Source organism: Nansenia antarctica, assembly GCF_963989245.1.
Source record: "Nansenia antarctica genome assembly, chromosome: 2".
In the NCBI taxonomy this organism is placed as follows: domain Eukaryota; kingdom Metazoa; phylum Chordata; class Actinopteri; order Argentiniformes; family Microstomatidae; genus Nansenia; species Nansenia antarctica.
In genome coordinates this window covers 66635385-66660217 of record NC_137675.1, presented here as the reverse complement: position 1 = coordinate 66660217, position 24833 = coordinate 66635385, and the positions used below count along the sequence as shown (strand labels likewise).

The following is a 24833-nucleotide window of genomic DNA, read 5'->3' as shown; positions in this document are numbered from 1 at the left end:
GAGGTTCTTCAAGTCTTCATCGAAGCAGCGCAACCTTTCATGGCTGAGAAGAGGGAGAGACAACTGCTTACGGGGCCCTACTACTTAATAATAATAATAATAATAATAATAATAATAATAAGTAAAACATTTCATAACTTAACGAAGACTTCCTAAAATGGAGGTCTGTGGTTGTAGGTCGGCTGTACCTTGTGTTGCTGTAGTTGCTGTTGTTGTTGTTGTTGTTGTTGTTGTTGTTGTTGTTGTTGTGTGTTTATGTGTAATGCTATGAAGTCTGCTGGTAAAGACGAGGCCTGTGGAAGTGGTAGCCTGTTGTGTACCTCGTGTTGCTGAAGCTGCTGCTTCCCTGAGAGTCTGTCCCACAGCTGCAGCAGCAGACCTCCAGCCTGGGACTCCAACTCCTACAGGAGGGGAGGGGGGGGGGGGAGGAGAGAGACAGAGAGGTGAGGATGGAGGGAGGGAGGGTAGGATGACTCAGAGAGAAGGAGGGAACAAAGGATGACCCAAAAAGGAGGAGAGTGAGCGAAAACAAGAATGACCCAAGAAAGGGAAAGCGAGATAGAAATAGTAGATAATAATCACAATTATAATAGAAATTGTCCAGAAATGAGGTGAGAGGGATAATGTGACGTGCGTACTAACATCTGTCGCACCTCTCTCTCTCTCTCTCTCTCTCTCTCTCTCTCTCTCTCTCTCTCTCTCTCTCTCTCTCTCTCTCTCTCTCTCTCTCTCTCACCTGTCCGTCTCTGCTGATCTGCCTCTTCTTCTTGTCGTTCAAGGGGTTGAGGAGCTGGTGGGCGTACTGGAACGGCAGGCTCTCCTTCCTGATCCACTCCACGCAGAACACCCCCCCCAGCCCAGTGGACTCGCAGTCCTGGCAGCGCTCCTGGCCGATGTCAGACGTCATCCTCGCGTAGCCCTGAGACAAAACAAAAACATTTGAGTCTGCGCTCTCGCTCTCTGTCTGATGCACAGTTGTGTGTGTGTTTCTCTCTCTGACAGTCTCTCAAACACACACCTATAAAGTACATGACAACCCCAGACTTTCTAAAGCCTCTTTCACACATAGTTCCCTGTAATTTCCATGGAATCCCAAGCTGTGTCGACCGGGCATTAATACATGTGGGACGGAGGTATGATATGTGGCAGATAAGGGTGTGTGGCGGTCTCGCGCGCCTGTCTCGTTCCAGCGCGTCAACTCGTATTACCAGCGCTTACCATCACCATGTTCGCTCGCCAACTAAAGCACTTGATTACTGTTGATATAAACATACTATACTAGTCCATAAGCACAGTATGGGAGAACTTGGTGATAAGCATAATACAAGTTATACATATGCGCTCTGCGCTGCGGGCTATGCGCGATGCAAGATAACTGAGAGGAGACGGTGTGTGTGCACTGCTTCTATATCATAAGATGTACATTTGATAAGTACAAGTAAGCTAGCTAAGTAAGTAATCTAGCTAACTATGCCTGCTGGTTGCGCGATGCAGGACAGCTGTGAAACGAGACTGACCAGGCAATGTTCAGGCTTCCGTTCAGACAAACCATGACACGGTACTTTCCATGGAATTATACGTGGTCTCGACCAGGGTAATTTCCCTGGTCAGACGCATTCAGACATACACCGCCACGGGAAATTGCATGGAATCTACTGGGAAGGCTCGTATGTGTGAAAGGGGCTTAATTCAATGCCTTCCAGATCAAATTCCATCCAGGTCACACAATCTACCAGACACTCTCCTCATGTTCTGGAACATGCTGTACCTGGAAGTGTCCCGAGCCATGGACAGAGAAGACTAGCAGCACCAGGCTGCCCTCCTGGAAAGCTCTGTTGAGTTTGAGCTCGTTGGAGGGAGTGGTGGACCAGATGCCTTTCTGCTGGGAGATGTCGATGTTCCTCAGGTTACAGCTCTTCATGATGAAGTAACGCACCATTGCACTGCCTTGGCGAGGGGAGAGGGGCTTGGAGCACTAGAGGGTGGGGGGGCCCCGGGTGGAGACGAGGGATGGAAGAAAGGGGAGGGTGAGAGTGAAGAAGTGAGTGAATGGATGGAGGACAGTTTGTGTGGAAATCATTTTCTGTGTACCTTTCCTGAGGAGGTGAGCTGTTATAGGGATTGGTAAAGACCACAGAGTCTGTGTGTGTGTGTGTGTGTGTGTGTGTGTGTGTGTGTGTGTGTGTGTGTGTGTGAGTGGGTTGGGTGAGTGAGCATGTGTGTGTGTGTGAGTGTGTGTGTGTACCTTGCCAGAGGAGGTTAGCCGTTATGGGGGCTGATAAAGACTACAGAGTCAGTGTGTGTGTGTGTGTGTGTGTGTGTGTGTGTGTGTGTGTGTGTGTGTGAGTGGGTGGGTGGTTGGGTGGGGTGAGTGAGTGAGTGTGTGTGTGTGTGTGTGTGTGTGTGTGTGTGTGTGTGTGTGTGAGTGGGTGGGTGGGGTGAGTGAGTGAGTGAGTGAGTGAGCGTGTGTGGGTGTGTGTGTATGTGTGTACCTTTCCTGAGGAGGTGGGCGAGGGGCTGTTACAGGAGTCAGTGGACTTGGTGGAGGAGTGGTCGTCTGACGAGCGTTTGGAGTGAAGCAAGGGCTTGTCTCTGCTGTGGGAGGGTTTAGGCTGGAGGAGGGCTGGGGACAGCCTGGAGGACCTGGGGGGGGGGGGGGGGGGTTCAATCGACAGTTCAATCGTTTTTAGACTAGGATCTATTCATACAACAAGGGACACAACACTGTGGCATTTCGAAGAGAGAGCCTCAGCCAACGTTGGACCCGGAAACACGTCACGACTTAACAACCGAATAGCCATGTGTGTTTGAGGTCAGGCACAGAGTGAAACCTTGAAGAAGGAGGCAGCTTGGTTGAATCACTCATTAGCATCATGGGGAATCACTCATTAGCATCATGGGGAATCACTCATTAGCATGGGAGTGAGTACGCAACTCTCTTTCTATCGGTTGACGTCCAGCCTATTTGTGGTTGTGTGTGTCTCAGGTCAAGTCTCCTGTTATAGGGAGCTGCTGCCATTCAAACAACTACATTTAGACGACTAGACCATCTTCCTCGTTATTCCTTTCCTCACAATATATATATATATATTTGTATATTATCATTGGAGACGACAGAGATAAAACATTCAATTCACAGTTGCTCAACGTTCTTTTATCTCTTAACGTTAAGATGTGTTGCTGGCTACCTGTCCGTGCCATGTGGGTGTGTGGGTGCGGGGGAGTCGTCCAGCAGGTCGGCGGTGTCGTTGGAGGCGGGGGTCCGCCTGCTGTTGCTGCTCCTCGAGGAGGCGGCGGTCTGGGGGGGCTCCTCAGAGGACATGAAGCGCGGCCGCTGGCCGATGCCAGTGGGCTGCTGGAGGCCTGACGACTGCTCCTCCGCACCCAACACCTGGGACAAAACAACACAATGACTGGACATTATTCTATTCTTTTGTTAAATATGTTTTAGGGCATTTCGGCTTTATTGGGATAGAGACAAGTAGAGATTGACAGGAAGGATGGGTGAGAGAGAGAGAGAGAGAGAGAGAGAGGAGGATTACATGCAGGATATGTCGACGGCCGGAATCGAACCGAGGACCCTGCGATGATATGGCATCATGCTACGCCACTTACACACCTCTATTATATTTGTAACATCTTTTTTCATCTTGCTGTAACCAAATGGGGCAATAAAGACATTCTGAATTTGAATCTTGAATTCATGTCATTCATGTCAAGGGGTCATTGAGAGAATTAAAAGTGCACTGTATGCTGTTTATACAACTTGAACGTTCACACCTACAAACGTACTGTCCAAACGTGACGCGGTCTGGTCAATTAGTCCGCAAGTCGCTGCGACACAATCGCTAATCAACTAACACAGCTTGTTTTGTGAGACTGCTAACAATGTAAAGTAGTGTTATAATTTACTAGGTAGCAGTGGGGATTACTCACCGAATCCATTGCATTGTAGTATTTTGGCTTGACTAGTGAGTTTGTGTTGTGATTTTCAACAACGCTGAAATGTATTTCCGTGTTTCAAAATAAAATTGGTTGCTGACTTGCAGCCCAAATGACCAAACCGTGTCACAAATATGTGAGACATCCATCCATCCATCCATCCATCCATCCGTCCATCCAACTATCACCCACCGAGACCAGGGCCCTGATGGTGGCCTCGTCCAGCTGGGACCAGGGCGTCAAGGGAGAGCGGATCCTCCTCAGGAACAGACCATGCCACTTCTGTCTCAACTCAAACACCAGGCCTGCCATCTGAGAGAGAGAGAGAGACGGAGGGGGAGAGAGAGAGAGACGGAGGAGAGGGGGGAGAAAGAGAGAGGGGGAGAATAGTTTAATAAAATGTCAGAGAGTGAGAGGCAGAGTGAAAGCTGCTTTTCTGATGAAACACCCAGCTGTCTTCAGGGCCCAGTTGTTCAAAACTTTTAATCTGGATCAGAACGAACCTGATTCTTTTTTTGCTATCCAGGATCAGATCGAGCTGACTGATTTCCCCTATACGACTCAAAATCAGCCAGATAGATCTGATCCTGGATAGCAAAAAAGAAGAATCATTCTGATCCAGATTTAAAGTTTTGAACAACTGGGCCCAGGGGTCAATATGACTCCTTTTTCAGACTGAAGGTTGAACTGCTAGCCCTGCTAGCCCGAGTCCTTTCACTATGGCTGAAAAATGTAGATATACACACCAGGGTTTCCGTTAGAAAAATTTGCCGTCGGACATCGTGTCCGGGAAGAATTCGATTTACCGGACAAACGTGAATTATTCCGGTCATCATAATTAAATAATAATTTAATAATTAAAATATAATATAGCTGTTTGTCGCGGTGATTACTGTTGTGTAGCGGCCTATATATGCCATTTAATGTCTATTTCTCATCCGATACGATTAGATGCGAGCTATATAATATATAATAATATAACATGATTTGACGCATGCGCGCTATGCCATGCGTCAAATCCAGCGCTGAACGGGTCCAGCGCTGAACGGGCGCCTCACTGGGAACTGAACAGACAGCATCAATGAACGGACTGCACATTACGTTAACTGAAGTTTGTTAAATTGTTTGGGATTAATGTGAGTTTTCTATTTTCTCTTTCCAGTTTTACCCTTTTTTTAAAAATCAATAAAACAACGTCATTTCTATAACCAGGTCTCGCTGGTTGGGAAGGCATTTCGTTTAGCTCGGGAGTATGACAATGAGGAGAACATAACTGTTTATTGAGAAACAATTGATAGGCAGTCTGGGATACGTATATAAAGAAATACCACAATGTCTAGATGTATAACATTTTATTGAACAGTAACAGTGCACGCATGTAGGCTTCTGGCGTGACACGGCTAGCCTAATTTCCGTTCATATGCCTTTTATCAGATAAAATAAAATAGAATAAAACTCTTTGAAAATAAATAGGCTTTAAATTAACTTGCAATGCGTATGTATAGGCTAATTTCCGTTCGATGTTACAGCCTAGGCCTATCGCCTATGCCTTTTCTCAGATAGATAGGGGATAGCCTTAAATAAAATAGCCTAGAGTAAAAACTCTGAAAATAACAATGGCTGCTCATATAATTCAGCTACTTATTAGGCCTACGTCGCTTTTTGGCAGCATTGAAGCGTGCAGCTGCGGACTTGAAATCAAAGCTGCAAAGTGTCTCTCCGCAACTTGCAATGCGCATTAGCCGTGTGACCTTGCCCTCCCCAAGGCGACTTCGGTCCGCAGTTTTAATTCGGTTCTGCAGAGAGAATCCTCTCTCTGCAGGCACACTGGAGACGGGAATCAAGCAGGCTATCTTGGCCAGTGTGGCCCACTCTGGGTAAATTTCGCTGAAGTCTCGGATGAGGACTTCGCAGGCTGTTGAGAAACGCAAGCCCCCATAACCACGAAGCGCTGTCATGACACCGATGGCATCTCGTTGCACGTTTGTGGCATCGATGACCGGGGCTGTGGCTGGTGCTGAGTCATCATCGCTGGTCATTTCTTGGCCAAAATGACCAATGATGGTCTGGATGGCCGGTTTAGCATATTCTTCAAGCACTGAGGGGACGGAATGAGTGATAATGAATCAGTGATGGCCTATTTTTTTTTATGACAAAATGACATCAACAGCCAGATTAACTGAAAAGTAGGAAGGTTTAAATGTTATCCTGTTGTTTTCATCATTGTTGTTATTATAGCCTAATAATTATTATTGTTATTATGATGATGATAATTATTATTAGCCTATGATGGGCGGCGGCCATAGTCTACATTTCGCAATTTAGACAAGCATTTTAGGTTATTCAAAAAGGATAGGCCTAAGAATTATACTATGCATTTTGCAACCAACTTAATTAAACAGGCCTAGCTTCTACTTACCATCCTGCGTCTGTGGGTATTGGGAGGGGTTCAGAAGGATGTCGAAGCTGTTCAGTACATCTAGGGAATCTTCGGGGAATCGCTCGTGTAGTGCATCTACTAGATGCTGGATGTAGCGTGCTCGGGCATTTTTAAACGCCTGAACGGACCGGTCACCTACATGTGTCACTCTGACATCATTGTACAGGCCGTCTTGGCAGTCCGCCTGGAACTTCACTTCTTCTGGGCCTGGGGCATCTCGTAGCTGTGTTAGTGCCGCTACGGATGCGTGAACCATTGGTCGGATCATGGCCAGATTGACGTCGTCTTTCTGGAAAACCAAGTTCAGTTTGGTCATCACCGGTAGCACATCAGCCAGTGCGTGAGTCCAGGCGATAAAGCTATACGGCTGGATTTGACCTAGGATGCCTTTGGCTTGGGCATTTCCTCCCACAGCCTCTTGATTTAGCTCCATCACCAGAGCAGGCCAGTTACGTTTTATACCCTCCACTGCCCTGTGCAAGGATAGCCAGCGGACAGCGCACGGCTGCTTTAGGCTCGTCATGTCTTCGTCGCTGAGATCTGCTGTCACCTGACGGAGGCGATTGGTCCTGCTGGCTGAGTGCTTGTAAAAGGAGTACACAGAAGCAGCTGTGCGCTTGTAGGCTCCTACCTGGTCAACAGCCTTTGCCGCATCTAGCGCGGCCAGTGCAACTCGTGGGCACCACAGTGCACCTGAATGGAAAACGCACTCTGTTTCTTCAGAAGAGCACCAACTCCAGCACGCTTTCCCATCATTACACTGGCCCCATCCGAGCCCAGGCCAATGACGCGGGACAGCTCCACACCTCTCTCGCGGAGCACCTCCACCACTTTGTCAAATATACACTGTGCGGTCCCGGAGTGCACATCATAATTGCCCAGAAAACATGTCTCAACTCTTCCTTTTATTTCCAACTTCACGTATATAATCAGCTTCTTGTCCACGGTGATATTTACTGTCTCATCAATGATAATGCCAATGAAGTCACTCCCCTTTAGCTTTTCATCCAGCTGATCCATCACAACGTCTTCCAGTGCCCTTTCCATGTCATCAACAGAGTCGCTGTGGCGGTAAATGCCCTCACTCGAGACAAAATCTGGAGCCTTAACTGCTTTCAGTAGCTCAGTCAGACCCACATACTGATGACATGCGATGCCATTTTTTGCCATGTGAAAGGCAACTTGTAGCTGAGAGTGCAGCTTATTGTTAGCCGTTGCATTAGCCTGCTCACAGTGGCCTTGCATAGCGGTTTGCTGTTGCCTCAAACTGACCGCCGATATGTGGTCACTGTCTGCACCGACTGTGATCAGTGAGAGCCGACATTCTCATATTAGTTGCTCCTCTCGTGAATCCATTATTCCTCCCCGATGTTTCGCACGGTGAGCAGAACATTTTTCCGGCTTCCTCATCTAAACGCAGCCAGGGGAAAGTTTTTTTCCATTCAACTCTGAATCCACGAGACTTCTTGGCTGGAGGAGCCACGACGGCGTCAGCCGCCGCGGCCTCCATCTCTTCAGAGTCAGACTTCTCCTCAGGCTCAGACTCATTGTTGCTTGGCTTCATGAAGTAATTGCTAAGCTTACTTTGTTTTGCCATCTTTCCATTAATTTAATCGCTCGCTATGGTGCACTTTGAGCTGCAACGTTTGCGTATTATTATGGTGGACGGGTTGGCAGGGTTGCCAGATAGGCATGGGTTACCGCCGAATGGGCTACTGTGTTTAAGCGGTAATAGACTGGTTAAGCTGTAATCCCATCTGGCATCAATCCCATGTGGCACCTGTGCGCTGTTTCGCATAGGCCGGCCTACACATTAGGAGTCATCATCATGCCGGTGTCAAATCATATCATAATAAAAGAAATACATAGCCTATATATTCGTCTTTTTTACAGGGTTCCCACACTTTTTCACCAATGATTTTCCAAAACTTTTCCATAACTTTTCCATAATATTTTACCTAATTTCCATGACTTAGTTTATAGAGCGCAATAATGAGCCTCAGCAGTGTAGCAAAAATGTAGCATGGTTAATGTAAGGGAAGTTGTGTCTATCCAACATTACCACCTATCCTGGGGCATTGCACAATGGCGTTGGAGTCTATGGCACCCATACAGGAGCAGTGCAATAAATTAGAATATCGTGGAAAATGACTTGGATTCTGTGCCTCTCCGCTCTTCCTCCAGTCCCGACCAAATGAACATACGCTTCTCCCATGTTACTAACATCAAACGTTTTCACACACACTCTACATGCAGCACGGCCAGGGTCTGCCTCTCTCTTGAGCCATGTTTTATATTTGTTGTCCAAAAGCCATAAATTATTGAAGGAACATTTTCCAGGCATTTTTCAGCAGCAATAGATAGCTACTTGTAACTATGTCCATGCACTTTCTAAATTCTGCCACGAACTAGCTTTCCCGCCAACTAGCTGATTACATATGTTATATCACGTCATATTAGTTTGAACGGTCTATTGGTGCAGGATTGCGGTAACACTTTTTACCAAACATCTTTTAGGAATTTTAACCCCCAGGGGTCTATTGTTCTATTTTCCCAATTTTAATAATTTTAATTTGGAATAAGCTTATGTAATCCCAAATGGAACTATCAAGTGTTGCATATCATTGTATTCAGCGCAAAATGCTCTTTTGTGGTATGTTATCATATATAATTTTAGGAGACTATGTGTATTTCAAAATGACCACAAAAGCAACATACAAAATAAAACAAAAAACAGTTCTAAAACTTTACAATATGTATTGATTACAAACTGTACAGAATGAGATAGAAGACTTTTGGATGTTGAAAATTGTTCTATGAGGCCTTAGGTATAAATACACTAAAATAAAACACTCCACACAAGTATATAACTATAGACAAAACTGTTAGCTCAGTTCACAGACGTTTTTGGACAGAATTCACATTTCAAAGCAGTTTCTTATTCATTTCTTTGTATGTGTCTGAAAGCCCTGTGGAGGACATGGTGCGTTCTGGTCTGCAGGTGCAGCTAGACTGTGGACAGAAACTAAACAATGGTCCTTTTGAAGCCAACTGGCCCAGATTTATTTCCTGCTAAGGGACTAAGCAATAATAAGAATATAAGAACATCAAAACTAATGAACCTCCTCCCTTCTCCAGGCCACATTACTATACTGACCCCCAGCAGTGTTTTTCATCTCTTGTCTTCTCTCCTCACCACGGCATCGCGAACTATACAAACTAATTATTATAGGCTATACGATAGCCAGCAAGTAGGACGAATCTGCAAATCACATGGATAGGCTGTGATATACAAAAAGATCTACCTACTGCCGATCATTATTATGTAGCATTAGCGAACAAGCAAGTTAGGTGGCATCGCACTACATGAAAACATTACCTCCGATTGGCTCGTCGATATTCATAGCTTTCAGTCACGTGGTTTCTTCCCTAGCAACCACCAACCTGACGGGCAAAAAGTATCATAGCAACATCGCTCAAAATGGCGAGTGGACGCAATTTACCGGCTGCCTACTATTTAGACCACCTCACCCATGAAGAACTATCAAGATACACGACGGTGATAGGAGAGTAGGATTGACACCATTCAAATGGTTTTGAATTCCCTGGCTTCTCCTCTATCCGGACACGTTGGAATTATTTTCCTAACCCCCGGAGAATCAAAGTTATTAACCCGCAAAAGGTGCTTCCTTGACCGGCTTTGTCCGTGAATAACACCGGTTATGGAGGTGGTACAACCACAAGACTATTATTGCTAAATTCACCATCATTATACGGTCATTTTGAGCCCTTAACCACCTCGCTGACACCCCGAGAAGATATACTTTTAATATGAAACTCGATCAACCGGGAGTTCTACCGCTGCTGGACGAAACTCCCAACTCCCGCTGTTAGCGGGGCGAGGGAATATTTATATCCGGGAATTCGCTCCTTGCTGTGTCCACGGTGATAGGAGTGGAGGATCGACTCCATTCAAAAACTTTTGGATTCCCTGGCTTCTCCTCTTTCTCTCTCTTACACGTTGGAATTATTTTCCTAACCCACGGGAAATCAAAGTTATTAACCCGCAAAAAGTGGGTTTTGCCCGTGGGTTTTGCCCGCAAAAAGTGCCTTTTGCCCGTCAGGTGGGCGTTTCCACTATGCTGTGACGTCACATGAAAGCTATGAATAGAGACTTCTGGTTGGTCTAGACGCGGGGGTGGGCTCTACTTGTAGCTACAATGTAGGTTTCACCATACAATGTATTGTTCCTATGCGGAACGAGAGCGAAGTTATTATACAACAGTGTTCGTTCCATGTCGCCGGCGACATGCTCGGTGAACATATTTTAAACACAATGTATATTTCCAAAACTTTTCCAAAACAGTTAAGTTAATTCCATAACATTTCCAGACTGGAAAATAGTTTTTCAAATTCCATAACTTTTCCAGGAATTTCATGACCGTGGGAACCCTGTTTTTAAAATAGAAGGAATCAGAATGTGAACTTTAGCGAATTGTATTCAAAGGGAATTATTTTCACCGGACAATATGTCCGACGACTTTTCAATTTGTCGGACTTCAACAAATTTTACCGGATAAAGACCGGTAATTACCGGTTAACGGAAACCCAGATACACACACCGCTACAAACAGGTCATGTGAGCGCTGCAAAAACAACACACACACACACCTCTCTAAACTCATAACATCTCCCTCACCTCTCTGTCGAGTTTGAAGTTGACCCACTCGTCAATCTTCATCTGGGCCAGGTGAGATGTGGAGCGGTCCTCCATCTCGCTGTCGCTGCTCTCGTTCACCTCCTCATCTACACAGAGAGAGCAGCGGTAGTGATGGTTACCGGCACATGTATTACCTCATGTATTAGTGGTGGTTACCAGCACATGTATTCCCTAATAGACACGCAATCGATACACGCAAGACTTTCATGAATCGAGGTTACGACAAGCAATCTTAGTCTTTTTTTTTTTGCTTTATTGTCTGTCACAGAGTGACAGAAATTCTCCTTTGACAGGCTTTGTGCAGTTCATGAATACGGTTTCCACATATATAACAGTGTTTATAAAATGTAGTGCCTATTTAAAAAGTCCAGTCAATTAAAAATAATAGTAAAAAAAACTGTATTATGATTTAAAAAGCTAAAATGTTGTGGTTTAAAAGAAAAACAGTGTGCTTCCTATTTTAAAATGTTCAGGGCGGTGGTTGCAGTGGGAATGAATGATTTTTTATATGTGTTTTTCCGGGCCAGTGGAGTTCTGTAACGGCGGCCTGAAGGAAGTGGCTGAAATGATTGCATTCTAGTCGATTTTATTGGCTATTTCGTTTTAATTTCGTTAATTTTCGTAGCGATAATTGACATACAAAAAGGATGCGCCGTTTTTCATCCGATAAAGAGAGAGAAGTCTAGCTTACCTTTCTGCATGGTGGGCTCCTGAAGGGCGCTAACGGGGAGTTTGGCGCAGCCCCCAAATAGGGCCACCGAGAGGGGAGTGACCGCGGTGCAGCAGCGGATGCTGGCTATCCTATGAGCTCGCGTCATCTCGTCATAGATCAGCCAATCGGTGGGCAGGGACTGGACAGCCACCACCTGGCCATTGGCTGGGGGGATCTGAGGGTTGGGGACAAAACAACAACATGGAGTTCCTACAGTCACACGAGCATACCTTTGTAGAATGCATTGTCAATAGTAATAGTTCATTGTAAATGGTAATGTAAATGGCATTTGTCTCTTTCATGGTGTACTGAGTTGGGGGTAATACTGTTTACGTACTTTGGGACACTTGAGTATTTGCTGAGGATGATGTATAAAGCTTGGTCTTCCACAGAGAGTAGAGAGCCCTATAAAAAGCAACTCTAGCGCTTTCTGCTTCTTTTCCTGCTCTTGAGAACACAGACCTAATTGATTCACAAGCCTCCTACATTATGGGTCAGTTTCCCCTGATTGAACAGGTTAAGCTTAATAATCCGAACACTTTACTAAAAAAAGCATCGTCAATGGAGAATCTTCTATTGAAAGTGTGTTTTTAATCCTAATTTGTAAATTGTTTTTATTTTAGGGTATTTCTGCTTTATTGTGATAGAGACAGTAGAGATTGACAGGAAGGATGGGTGAGAGAGAGAAGGGATGACAAGCAGCATAGGTGGATGGCCAGAATTGAACCAGCGACCCTGCAATTACATGGCATGCACCTTAGTGAGCTACGCCACGCAAACGCCCCAGTGCTAGTTCCTATAACGGGTGTATGGGAATGTGTAGTGTTTGGCGGCCTACCTTTTTGTACTGTGTCTGGCTGAGGACGGAGGTGGGGTGCAGGCGGACCCTCTTCTCCTTGGTCCCGGACAGAGAGCAGGTCTCCCGGTCCACGTGGATCAGGTTGGGGTACAGCCCGGCCACCAGGGCTGCCTTCACCACCGGCCAGCTCTCACTGTTCTGGTTGACGTCGCGGATGTCCCCGGGGCCGGGGCCGGGGCTGCGCGACCGCACACACCCTGGAAGAACACAAGAGAAAAAAACATCAAGAGAGGGAGCGGTCCTTACAGAGTTACGCTAGTTGAGTAATCTGCTAACGAGAGATAAGATATAAAGACTCCTGACCCTCCCAACCAGAGGTGGTAACGGTCAGGTAAGTCTCACCAGTAGTTCTGAGATATCCATGGTGGCTTATAAATGCTAGACTAGGCTAAGCTCAGTAATGCTAGGCTGAGCTCAGTAATTCTACACTAAGCACAGTAATGCTAGGCTAGGCTAAGCTCAGTAATGCTAACCCAGGCTAAGCTCATAATGCTAGGCCAGGCTAAGATAGGTGTTTAACAGGTAAGTCTCACCCATAGCTCTGAGCTGCCCCAGCAGCTGTGTCCTCATCCCTACGATGATCTCCAAGGTAGCCTGGGACAGGTAGTTCTTCTCACAGAAGGACCTCTCCCAGCCGTCGCCACGGGCCTTCTGCCACGCCTACAACAGAAGACACAGGAAAGGCAGACACATGTCACCTTATTCAATGTGCTGTCTCTATCAGGACAGCTTGAAAAGGTTCCCACTGGAAAGAAATGTTTTGATTGGAGACACAAGAGATAAAAGTCTGTAATGATCTGACGATCTGTGAAAAAGTGGGGTGCGGGGGGGTTGAACCCGTGTTTCCCACATGGAAGACACCACTGCAACCATTAGGCCTAGAGGACATCCTCATGGTCTGAGGGAGATGCTTGAGTTGTACATGTCTCAGGCAGGACTACCTCATCAAAAGAGCATGACTCCAATCCACCTCCGCTACAGCTATATGGCTCTAGTCTGAAACTACAACAACAACAAAAAAAAACAGGCTCCCCTCTGTCCTCACCTGGAAGGCTCGGAGAAGAGCCATGTGGTCGCTGAAGGTGCCTGCGGTGAACTGTTGGCGGCACAGCATGGCGGCCCTCTTCTGGGAGGCCTGGGTGGGCAGCACAAAGGGGTCGCGGTGGGCCAGGGTGCAGGCGATAGTCAGGATGGGGTCCAGACACTTGAGGACCACGGCACACAGCACCATCTTCCCCAGGTGGGGCTCCACAGGCAGGTCCGCCAGGTGGTGACCCAGCTCCGTCAGGTCCTCCCATTGGTCCATGGCATCTATGGTCTGGAGGAGGGGGAGGAAGTCAGTGGAGGTCAATGGAATAGTCTTGTATACCCCCCCCGAACGTCAGGTAATATACTAGTAAATGGCATAACTAAGATCAGATGTTATCTAGGCAGACAGTCTCCTTAAACCTCCATCATTTTTTAAAAACAGAATCGTACCTGTGGAATTAATTAATTCCATCAAACATTGATGGAAAACATAACTGCACACAGAAGTACTGCTTAAATCCGATATGCAGACAACAACAGTGTGGAGTGAGGGGTTGTGGGGGAAGCTAGCGTCTCTTACCTTGAGCATCTGCACAGCGTTTTTAACAATGATGGCGGGGGGAGGCTCAGGTGCTTTGGCCAGGAAGTCAGCGATGGGACAGTTGATGGGAGCCAGCAGTTTGGTGTGGAGACAGAGTTTCTGGAGGAGGGAGAGAAGTCAACCCTACAAATAAAACTATGCCAGTGTGTGTGTTAGTGTGTGTGTGAGTGTTTTAGTGTGTGTGTGTGTGTGTGTGTGTGTGTGTGATTGTGTTAGCATGTACGTACCTGCAGGGGCATCCTCAGCAGCTGAGGGACCTGGTACTCCAGCATGTTTTTGAACCTGAGGCGACTGAACAGGTGGTAGCATATCCCCGGCCTGCAACGCCCAGCTCTGAGGAGACATTAGTTTTCAACTAGGGTTTCATAGAAAACATAATGAAACATAATGAGACTTCTGCTGCATTTAAGTGTTGCTCAGGAATGGTGAACTCAGAAAGGTCCCACTAGGAAATTTGTATTACTCTGAGATCTCAATGAAAGGCACTTTTTACATAGACAAATGTAAAAAAGTGCTTCACATCATAAACAATAAAAATATATACGTATATATAAACAATAAATACAATACAAACAAATATGCTCCAACACCAATAGACCCCCCCAAAAAGAGCAGAGAAAAAAAAAAAAAAATGAGTTTCCCCACTGAGAGCCATCTCAGGAACAACCAATAGGGTGTGATTTCAGGAGTTTCCGAGGAGCACAGAGGAGAACCCACTCCATATCATCATCATGAGTCTTGCAGTGGATGAAATTAATAAAGTATATCAGATTCTGATGGTGAGTCTCTGAACGTCTAGGACTCACCTCCCCTTCCTCTGCAGAGAACTGGCCCTGGAGATCCACACCATCTTGAGCATGGTCACGTGGTTCAGGGCGTCAAAGGACTTCTGTCATGGGGAAACGTCGGGGGAACGTACACATCGTTAACACATTGGTGATTGGTTCATGACTCTGAAATTCTTAAGAACGAGTGCACTCAGTATACTGTTGTTATTGTTGTTGTTACTCTGCCATAGAAACGGCCCGGGGATGGTATAACACAGGGTGTTGTTTTCAAAGTGAATCTCACTGTACCTCTTTGACCTTGCCTGAGTCGATGACAAAGACCACGTTGTTGACTGTGATGCTTGTCTCTGCGATGTTGGTGGACAGAATCTTGAAATAAAGACAAAAACATACACACGGGTGTTAACACTCAGGGTATTCATCTACACCTCGTGCGTTTGTGACAGGGGAGGATAGTGGAGGTAGAAAATCGGAGGGCTGGCTCATGGCAATGCATGGAACGGAATGAGGAATGGTATGAAACACGTGAAAAAAATTAGGAATGGTATGAAACACATGAAAAGAAACTGCTGACGTACTATTTTGCGGACACCGGTAGGAGTGTTCTTCAGGACTCTCTTCTGGTCTGCGGTCTGCATGTTGGAGTGGAGGGTGAACACCTGGTACCTGATGGACCAGCAACAACATATGTCACGACAGGCTTGAGACTGAAGCAGGTTGAGGTCAGGGGAGGCTGGTGGCCTAATAGATGTGAGTAGTGAGTTGGACTGGTGATCAGAAGGTCAAATCCCACCTGGGAACACCACCACTTGAGTAAGGCACTTAGCTCTAAGTTACTCCAGGGAGAACGTCCCTGTAATCTCTAATTGTTGTTATCGCTTTGGATAAAAATGGTTATAATGTAAAAATAGTGGAGGTGGAAATCACAGGCTCATTGTAATGCTCAGAGTGGGAATGAGGAAAACATGTTTGATACCATTCCTCATTCCGTTCCATGTGGTACAATGAACCCGTGCTCTGATTTCTACCTCCACCAGCCTCCCCTGGTTGAGGTTAACCCTACACTAGGGATGGACGGTTTCAGGTTTTTGAAACCGAGAAACCGGTTAAACGGGATTCAAAATGACATTGTTGAGCCGACAATTTCAAATAATGGAGCCCTATTATACTACTACAATACATTCATGTTGAAAACACCAGAAGCACAGTTGCAACACAATTAGATTACTTCATAGTTTGGGACCATTGCTATTTTTAGAAACCCCGGTTTTCGGTTTAACCGAAAACCCTCACAAAGGTTGGGATTTGTGAGGGTAAACAAATCCTAGTTCTGTGTATTGAATATTGTGTAATTTATTTGGCCATTTTTTGTTGATCTATTGATGTCACTGAAGCTTCCCCCACTCTCTCTAACCTGACTTGCTAAAGTGTTGGGTGTAAATCTACAATCTAGGTGCCTAAACAGGAAACACAGTAACATTGTGAAAATGAGTAGCAAATGACAACAATAACAAAATAACTACGAAACCCAAATAGACTGATGGATAGAAACATTAGCTTCCTTGATATACAGATGATTCAATCATTCAATTGTTGACAGTTGTCAGAATTACTCCTTGTTTAACTGTTTTTACTTTAGCGTGACCCACCGTTAGTGCCATACTAAGGTGCATGTTTTGATGCCATTATTACCTGTGAGAGTGCTCAGAGAATCTTCTGTCGTCGTAGAGGATACGGTCCCTTAGTCCCACGATCTCATCATAGCCAGGCAGGAAGATCAGAACAGCACCTGGAATGGAAGAGCAAACATGGAAAAACTGAATTTTAAAACAAATCAATCAATGTTTAGGCATAGTGTGAAGTTAGTTTGGCCCTTTTATATCATTGTTAAATGGCCTAGCACTGACAAAACAAAAAAAGGAAAAAGATATGCATGACTCTAAATTAAGTTCCATTTTGAATAAAGTGTTTCTGGATGCTGTATAGCCCAATTGTTCAATGCATAATCAGCATCATCACTGTGGCTTCAGCCAACCCTTATGAGATAGTGGTGGTGGTGTTGGTGTGCTGGCTAGCTTGTTGCTGGTTCGGGGGCCCTAGCTCAAATCAAATCAAGTTTTATTTGTATAGCGCATTTCTCACAAGATGTGACTCAATGCGCTTCACATAATGACAGAGCCGCAAGCAGGCAAAGGTAAAAAACCTGTACACTGTGCAGCCAGGAGAATTCCCTTGCAGCCCTCTACTCATAGAGCGACTACTATCAGTTTGCCTACCAGCACACAGCAGTGGCCCCCAACCCCCCCCCCCCCCGGGGGGCCCCAGCCGCCCCACACACCCGACCCGCCCCGTCTCTCACCGTCCTCTGAGCTGGTGCAGATTTTGTGCAGCAGGTGCATGATGAGGTCCAGGTCCACCCTCTCGTCGTCGAAGCTGTGGTGGTAGCCCTTCAGCAGCTCCTGGTCCTCGGCACTCAGCTCCGTGGCGGCCGCCGCCTGCACCAGGGATGACTCATCCAGCTTCCCAGCCTCCAGCGACGACCTGGGGGTGGGGGTGGTAGTTGTTTGCATTTTTGTGTTAGTAGTTTTTTATGTCCGTTTCTTTTCCTTGCATTCACATGAGGGTATATCCAGCTCTAATTGGAGTTTGTTTCACATTGCAGAATTAGGTTTGGCTAAATCAGTCATTCTTTGTTAACCTGGCCACAATATGGAATGTTATTTTAAACAGCTCTCACAGGGAGGATTCTAGTAGATCCAATGCGTCAGCCTGCTGGAAGTGCATGGCCCAGTCCAGAGCAGTCCTGAAACAAAACAAGAGGATTGATCAACATCTCACATATCTCTGCATCATCAGGTGTTCCTGAACCAAGGGGCCTGATGGAGGTAGAAATCAGGAGGCCTCATTGTAATGTATGATTTGCACGTGGTTGATAACATTCCTCATTCCATTCCATTCGTTACAATAAGCCTGTCCTCCAATGTTTATCTTCACTAGCCTCCTCTGTCCTGAACAAAAGGCTTTGTAAAATTAAACGAGGACAAAACAAATCACAGTAGTCTGGTAACAGCTTCCCAGAACGTGGGTCGAATTACTATTAGAATGTTTTCAAAAATAATTAGAAAATATTGTTGGCTTGAACCTGCCTGGAGTTTGCAATTTTGGAACTACTCAACTGGCTCAATTGTGTGCAGGGAAAACTCAATCAAGCACAGTCAAGTATCTGTACTATTTCAAATACTATTCAAACCCAGGTCCGCTGCCTTACCAGCCGTTGGAGGCCTTGATGTTGACATTGGCTCCCATGCTCAACAGCTGCTCCATCTGACTGAGGAAGCCCCGGCCTGCCGCCGCCATGAGAGGAGTGACACTGGTCCCACTGTGCATGTAGTCCACTGAAGAGGAGGAAGAGGAGGGAGGGTCAGCCTGGGAACTACATTACCCACAATCCCTGTGTTATATTAGTATAACATACATTCATTCAAAGAGGTTTTTGTGTTCATTGGGCAGGTTTCCCAGGACACAGGTTAAGCTTGATCTTAGACTAAAAAGCGTCTTCAATGGAGGTTCTATATTGAAAGTGGGATTTACGATCTAAAAACTAGGCTTAATCTGTGGCCCTCAACGTATACAGGAGCTAATGAGGATATTACAAGAAAGGATGAAAAATAAAAGCCCTGTCGTACCGCTGACGTTCTCGCTGAGGATGAGGTTGAAGAGCTGGACGAAGGCGTCTGCGTCCTGGTTGAGGAAGATGTCAGAGATGCAGGCGTCCATCTCCTTCAGCAGCCATGGGTCCAGAGACGACACATCCTTCTCATTCTGACAAGACAATCAGACAAGGACATCTGACTGTTGGGAAACATACTGTGCTCAACAATACTGTAATGTCTGTTATGTTTTGTTAAGATGTTGTGATCAGGAGGTCATGAGTTCAAATCCCACCTAGGAACAGCACCAGTAGTGTGCCCTTGAGTAAGGCACATAGCCCTAAATTACAGCAGGGAGACGGTCCCTGTAATCTCTAATCTCTGCTAAATGGTTAAGAAAAAAAAATAATGCTATCGTCTAACATTCAACCTCACCATTCACAGAGTACACATATCAATCAAAACAAGATCCTGTTGGTGAATCAGTATGGACTGAGAACAAAAGACATTGAGAGATGCATCACAGAATGGCTAAGGAAGAAACCGAACTGCCCTTTTTCCTTACCAGCTGGTTGAAGACTCCGTCCCCTCTGTCATCCAGCAGGTCGTTATCCTGTAGGACACAAGAGGGCGCTGTCTTCTTTCTCAGAGACCCCTGGCGAGCGCCCCCCTCCTGGACCTTACACCACTCTGTCAGAGACGTCTGCTGCTTCTCCTCTGGCGGGGGAGTACGCACGCGCACGCACGCACACGCACACACACGCACACGCACACACACGCACAGACACACACAGACACACACACACACACCCCCCCACACAGACACCCACACACACACACACACACACACACACACACACACACGACAACAGAGACGACACACGCTTGATCATCCTGGACATTGACTGATTACTTACTGTGAGGGGAAAAACACAAACATTTACATTTCTAGAGGTTACGTTCAGAAAGCAGGTAATTAAGCAGTAGAATATGACTGACGGTTACCTCTCTGCATCTCTGTCTTGTATGTGACCATGTCTTTGTTAGTGTAACCCGTCGTCCTCAAGATGTCCTCCAGAAACAGCTGCCTCACCTCGAAGGGTTGTCCTTTGACTAGAACAGACCAGAACATAGTAGTCATCCATTTCCAAAACTTACTTTCAGTAAAGGCTGCCTTTAGTCCCCGTAACATGGTTAAGTCATGATCTCTTGAAATGAGATCACCCATATGAAATGAGACGACCCTAAATGGTACCATCATCTCTGTATCCGCAACCCAAAATCAGTATGGCTGCCTGAAGATCAAAGTTGACTTTGCTATGGATGAGGTTTGACTTTGCTATGGATGAGGTTTGTTTGACTTTGTTATGGATGAGGTTTGACTTTGCTATGGATGAGGTTTGATTGACTTTGCTATGGATGAAGGTAGTCTTACTGTGTATGACAGGACAGGGTCCGAAGTATCGGAGGAAGAGGTCTACGTCGAGGGCAGCGCTGGAGAGGACCAGCTTCAGAGTGGGCATCTTCTCCAGCATGTCCCTCATCTTAGTCAACAGGAAGTCAGTCAGCCCGTCTCGCTCGTGAACCTCATCCTGATTGGACAGAGAGACAGGAAGTTGAAACTATTAGTATTACACCAATGGAGTAACCAATCAATGACTCACTTTTTATGTGTTTCCATGTACTGCAGATAAAACAGCTAACTATAATAAAAATGACATACGGCTAAGTCAAATCTCTTTCTTGGGACACTTTGAAGTGGTTGCACAGAAGGTGCACTTTGTCCCTTTTTCTGTGCTTCGGGCTGATTTCTAGGACACAACAGAAGACTAATCCCGAGACTAGAATGCATCCTCAATGGAGATTTTCAGACCGAAAAGTGTATTTAGTCCAGGACTAGGGCTTAATCTCCGGTAAACCAGGATCTCTCAATGTTCCATTTGGCCACGTGTGTGGAGCATTTACATGACATTTTGACCATTTAGCAGCTTTTATACAAAGCAACTTACGATTAGAGATTACAGGGACAGTCTCCCTGGAGTAACTTAGGGCTGAGAGCCTTACTCAAGGGTGGTGGCTCCCAGGTGGGATTTGAACTCATGACCTTCTGATCACCAGTCCAACTCACTATCCACTAGTCCACCACCAGCCCGGGGGATGGTAGAGCTTACCACGATGACGTGAGTGACAGCGGCCAGGGTCTCGTCGCCGGACATCAGAGTCCTCAGAAGGACTCCGCTGGTGCAGAAGGTCAACAGAGTCTTAGGGGAAACCCTTGGAGGTCAAAACAGAGAGAGGTCAATCAGGGCTATTCTCATTCATATCAGTAGGTACTGTATGTAGAGACTTGTCACGTATGGAATGTGAGGTACAGTAGGTAGGTGGGGAGGGGGCAACCAGAGGAGTCAGTGAGATTTAAGCTAATAAAAAAAATAATAAACTCTTTGATAACAGGGCTGGAGGAATTACTTTCAATACAGCGCACAGTGAAAGAGGACAGAAGTGTCTACCTGCTCTCCAGGCGGATCTGGTATCCGATGGTCTTGCCGATGGTCTCCCCTCTCTCTGCTGCCACGCGCTCGGCCACAGCGATGGCCGCCAGACGTCTGGGCTGGGTGCAGAGGATCCGACACGGGATCTTGTTCCTGCAGCCGTCGTCCAGGAGGAACTGAGGGATCTGGGAAAAACAAAAACACTTCCCAGTTAAGTTTACAGATAAAGAATTATTCTCAGCATTCACACAAATCTCAAGGCAAACGAGATATCGACAAACACCTGTGCGGTTCTCCCAGAGCCCCCTCTATCTCACCTGAGTGGTTCTCCCATAGGGCTTTCACACCGGCAAAGAACCGTGCCGGTTCGCATTCGCGTTTGGGAACCTCCGAACGTTGGCGCTGTCTGGCGAACGAGCCCGCGTTCATCGGGCTCGTTCGCCAGACAGCGCCTACGTTCGGAGGTTTCCGAACGCGACCGGCACGGTTCTTTGCCGGTGTGAAAGCCCTACCAGAGCTCCCTCTCTCTCACCTGAGTGGTTCTCCCAGAGCCCCCTCTCTCTCACCTGAGTGGTTTTCCCAGAGCCGGTCTCCCCGATGATGAGGACCACGCGGTTGCATTTGATGACCTGGACGATCTCCTCCTGGCGTTCGTACACGGGCAGGGAGCGGCGGAAGGAGTCCAGCTCAGACGGGCTTCTCCTCTCGGGCACCTGGCGGACGCCCCTGCCTAGCCGCCCGCACGTTCTGATCTTGTCCCGGCTGTTCTCTGAGTGAGTGAGACAGACAATTCATGTAAAACTCTAATTAAGCCGTAGCCTCTCCCCCGGTCCTTACGCACAAAAACCTGTGTCGGACCCATCCCAAAGGATTTGCTTACGTTGGTCAAAACCTTTCAGATCTCCATAAGTGTGGGCACATAGACACAGGGATAGAAACAGAAGATCACCCCCCTTTCTTTCTTTCTTTCTTTTTCTCTCTCTCTCACTCTCACACACAGACACACACACACACACACTCACCAGGCTCCGGAGCCACTGAGCACCACCTCTCAGCGCGAGGCAGCAGGTCAGTGCGTTCCTTGTTGGTGATGGGGAACCTCTGCAGCAGGCTGCGCACCAAGTGCTTGGAATTCTGGGAGAGGTGAAAGGTCATGATGGACTGGGGAATCTCAGAACCGTCCTTCTTGCTGATATGGAGGGTTCGGCTCGATCCCTTACTGAATATGAGACAATTAAAAAGTTAGTCAAATGTATTTGTTGTAAGACACTTTGGAATAAGGTGCTAAATGCTAAAAAATGTACAAATCGCGAGTGTTCATACTTTTCTATGCTACTACTGATGACCTGATGTATCAGGGTCATGAAGGGTTATCCCATTTCATAGGGGACGATTTCAACCACTAGCCCTTGTAACTCTGTTCAGAGGGGTCAAGTCGAAAAGCGAGGGGCACTCGAAAAAAGAGGGGTAGGGGTAAAATAAAAATAAAAAGGGATTGGGCCCATGTTGTCACGTTTGTTAGAGGGGTTGGTGAAGGCAAATACAGATCTGTGACCAGGCTGTATCCTAAAGCAGATTTTCCCAAAACACTATACACTAGTCCCATTCTAAGACCCCTACTCTAGATAGGAAACGGATGCAATTCTGGCTAGCTTTACCCTCTGCTTTTAGAGATGTAGCCAAGGGACTGGGCCAGGCGATGAACGAAGGCCCTCTCAGTGCTGGAGAAGGAAGAGGGAAACTCCATCTCTGTGGAATCAAAAGACATACAGTTGATATATTGAGTTCTACACAAATAATCCGTTGAACTTGGCTAATCTTGCAGAGCCAGACAGTGTGGGATGTTAGATAAGAAATAATAACAAATCAACTGTCCTCCTGCACTCATTGTCATTTCACTGTTACCTTTCTGCTCACTGTACTGGAATCTCTCCAGGGAGATGTTCACCGCTATTTTCACCTCCTCTTCTATGCCTTGTATGTCTTTCAGCCCTTTGCCCCTGGGTCCCCCTCCACCAGGATGGTTAGACTTGCCCGGGGTAGACTGGGGGGAGGCTGTACTGGGACGGGACATGTTGATGCACTGTACAACACAGAAATGTACCATCATATAATCAACATTAGCAATGATCAAACTGACAAAGTAGCTTGCTATATTCTTATCACGTTGCTAGCTAGGCTACTGATTAACTTAGCTGACTTTAGCTAAGTTAGAGATGGATATTAACGGTGTTTGGCTAAATGGCTAGATGCAATGACCTACTACTACTACTTGCTAGATGACTGTCCCAAATCTGGCTTTAGCTATTACCTGAACAAAACTACAACTCAACTTTCACTACCTCTCTGTCTGAACTAGGCACTGGAGCAGTTCCCAATGAAGCTAAACAAGTTAGCTCGCTCGCTAACACCCGGCTAGCCATCAACTCATTTGTTAGCACCAGAAAATACCGAACAAATGTGTCACTTCGTTGTACCGACTCATTGGTGAATCATACACACATCGTTGGATACAACATTCATATATGTTTTTTAAATATAAAACCACACTATCGCATAGCTTGCAGCTAAGCTACCTCTGAAGTTCCTCTTCGTGTACACAGTCTCTTGTTCCCGCTGTCTCTTCGGTTTGAAAACAGCGGGAAATCTGGTCAGCACTCGTGGAATGCCTCTTGTCCAATCAAATTACTTGGTCCGTTTATGACGTTGAACCCAGTGTGCGCTCCGGCGCTCTCAGAGCACATTTACGAACGCACCCAGAAACGTCACGCAGTGCACGCTCAGCGACGCTCAGCGTAGGAAGCTCTGAACAACTCAGGGTATCTCAGGAGAAAGTTAAAGAAGTAAGGAGATTTAAAGCACGGATGGGTGGCAACCCAGGGTTTTCTTTGGGTGCTTGTCGTTCCAAGTGCGAAAGTATGAGAGGCCCCCGCTTAGATGCTTCAAATGTCAGAGATTTGGCCACGTAGCTGCGTCATGTCGCGGCAACCAAAGATGTTCAAAATGTGGGGGGGGGTCATGATCTACTAAACTGCGAAATGAAATGACCGATAATGAGCCGAAATGTTGTAATTGCGGGGGCGCCCATATGGCATCATTTCGGGGATGTCCTCACTTTGAGAGGGCGAAACGTGTTCAGGACGTTAAAGAGCAGCATAATATTTCGTATGCGGAGGCTGTAAAGAAAGTAGACGGGAAAAGCGACAGGGGGGCTGTGTATGTTGGCTCATCTCAGATGTCCCCATCAGCAACCCCATGGGCCCCTCCCCCTTCGGTACCAGCAGATTCAATTGTGGTTAAAAAAGAAAGCTTAATAGCATTCATAGTCGATGTGGTGGTGGGTACAAAGGATAAGGAGTTAAGCAAGTCAGACATCTTGAGGGCGGTGGTTGAGGCAGCGGGGAGGTTCTTGGGAACGGGGCCATGTGATCCCGCAGCACTGCATAAGTACATGAACATCATGAATAGCTTTGACAGGCAGTCAGGGAAAGGCTCCTCCTATTTCTAAGCCACGGCAGAGGGAGGTAGAGGAAATTGAGGTTGATCATGCGTTGGTTTTTGATGGAGATTATACTTAAGCTAATCATTATGTTTTGTATT

General features: G+C 46.5%; 1 protein-coding gene across 1 annotated transcript; it reads right to left on the bottom strand.

The window, feature by feature from the left end:
- Nucleotides 1–37: 37 nt before the first annotated feature.
- LOC308150485 (3'-5' RNA helicase YTHDC2-like) lies at nucleotides 38–23307 on the bottom strand (the record flags this gene model as incomplete). The annotated part of the gene is made up of 31 exons (XM_080523310.1): nucleotides 38–43; nucleotides 321–401; nucleotides 737–919; nucleotides 1769–1975; nucleotides 2493–2643; nucleotides 3189–3391; nucleotides 4135–4254; nucleotides 11082–11188; nucleotides 11794–11989; nucleotides 12653–12870; nucleotides 13207–13333; nucleotides 13719–13991; nucleotides 14283–14402; nucleotides 14531–14636; nucleotides 15110–15192; nucleotides 15380–15460; nucleotides 15670–15757; nucleotides 16784–16880; nucleotides 17451–17632; nucleotides 17829–17894; nucleotides 18360–18486; nucleotides 18778–18913; nucleotides 19307–19458; nucleotides 19747–19854; nucleotides 20177–20333; nucleotides 20913–21015; nucleotides 21252–21418; nucleotides 21800–22002; nucleotides 22256–22452; nucleotides 22892–22982; nucleotides 23139–23307. 31 exons carry the CDS (start codon nucleotides 23305–23307, stop codon nucleotides 38–40), a joined length of 4305 nt encoding a protein of 1434 aa, XP_080379436.1.
- Between the last annotated feature and the right edge of the window lie 1526 nt (nucleotides 23308–24833).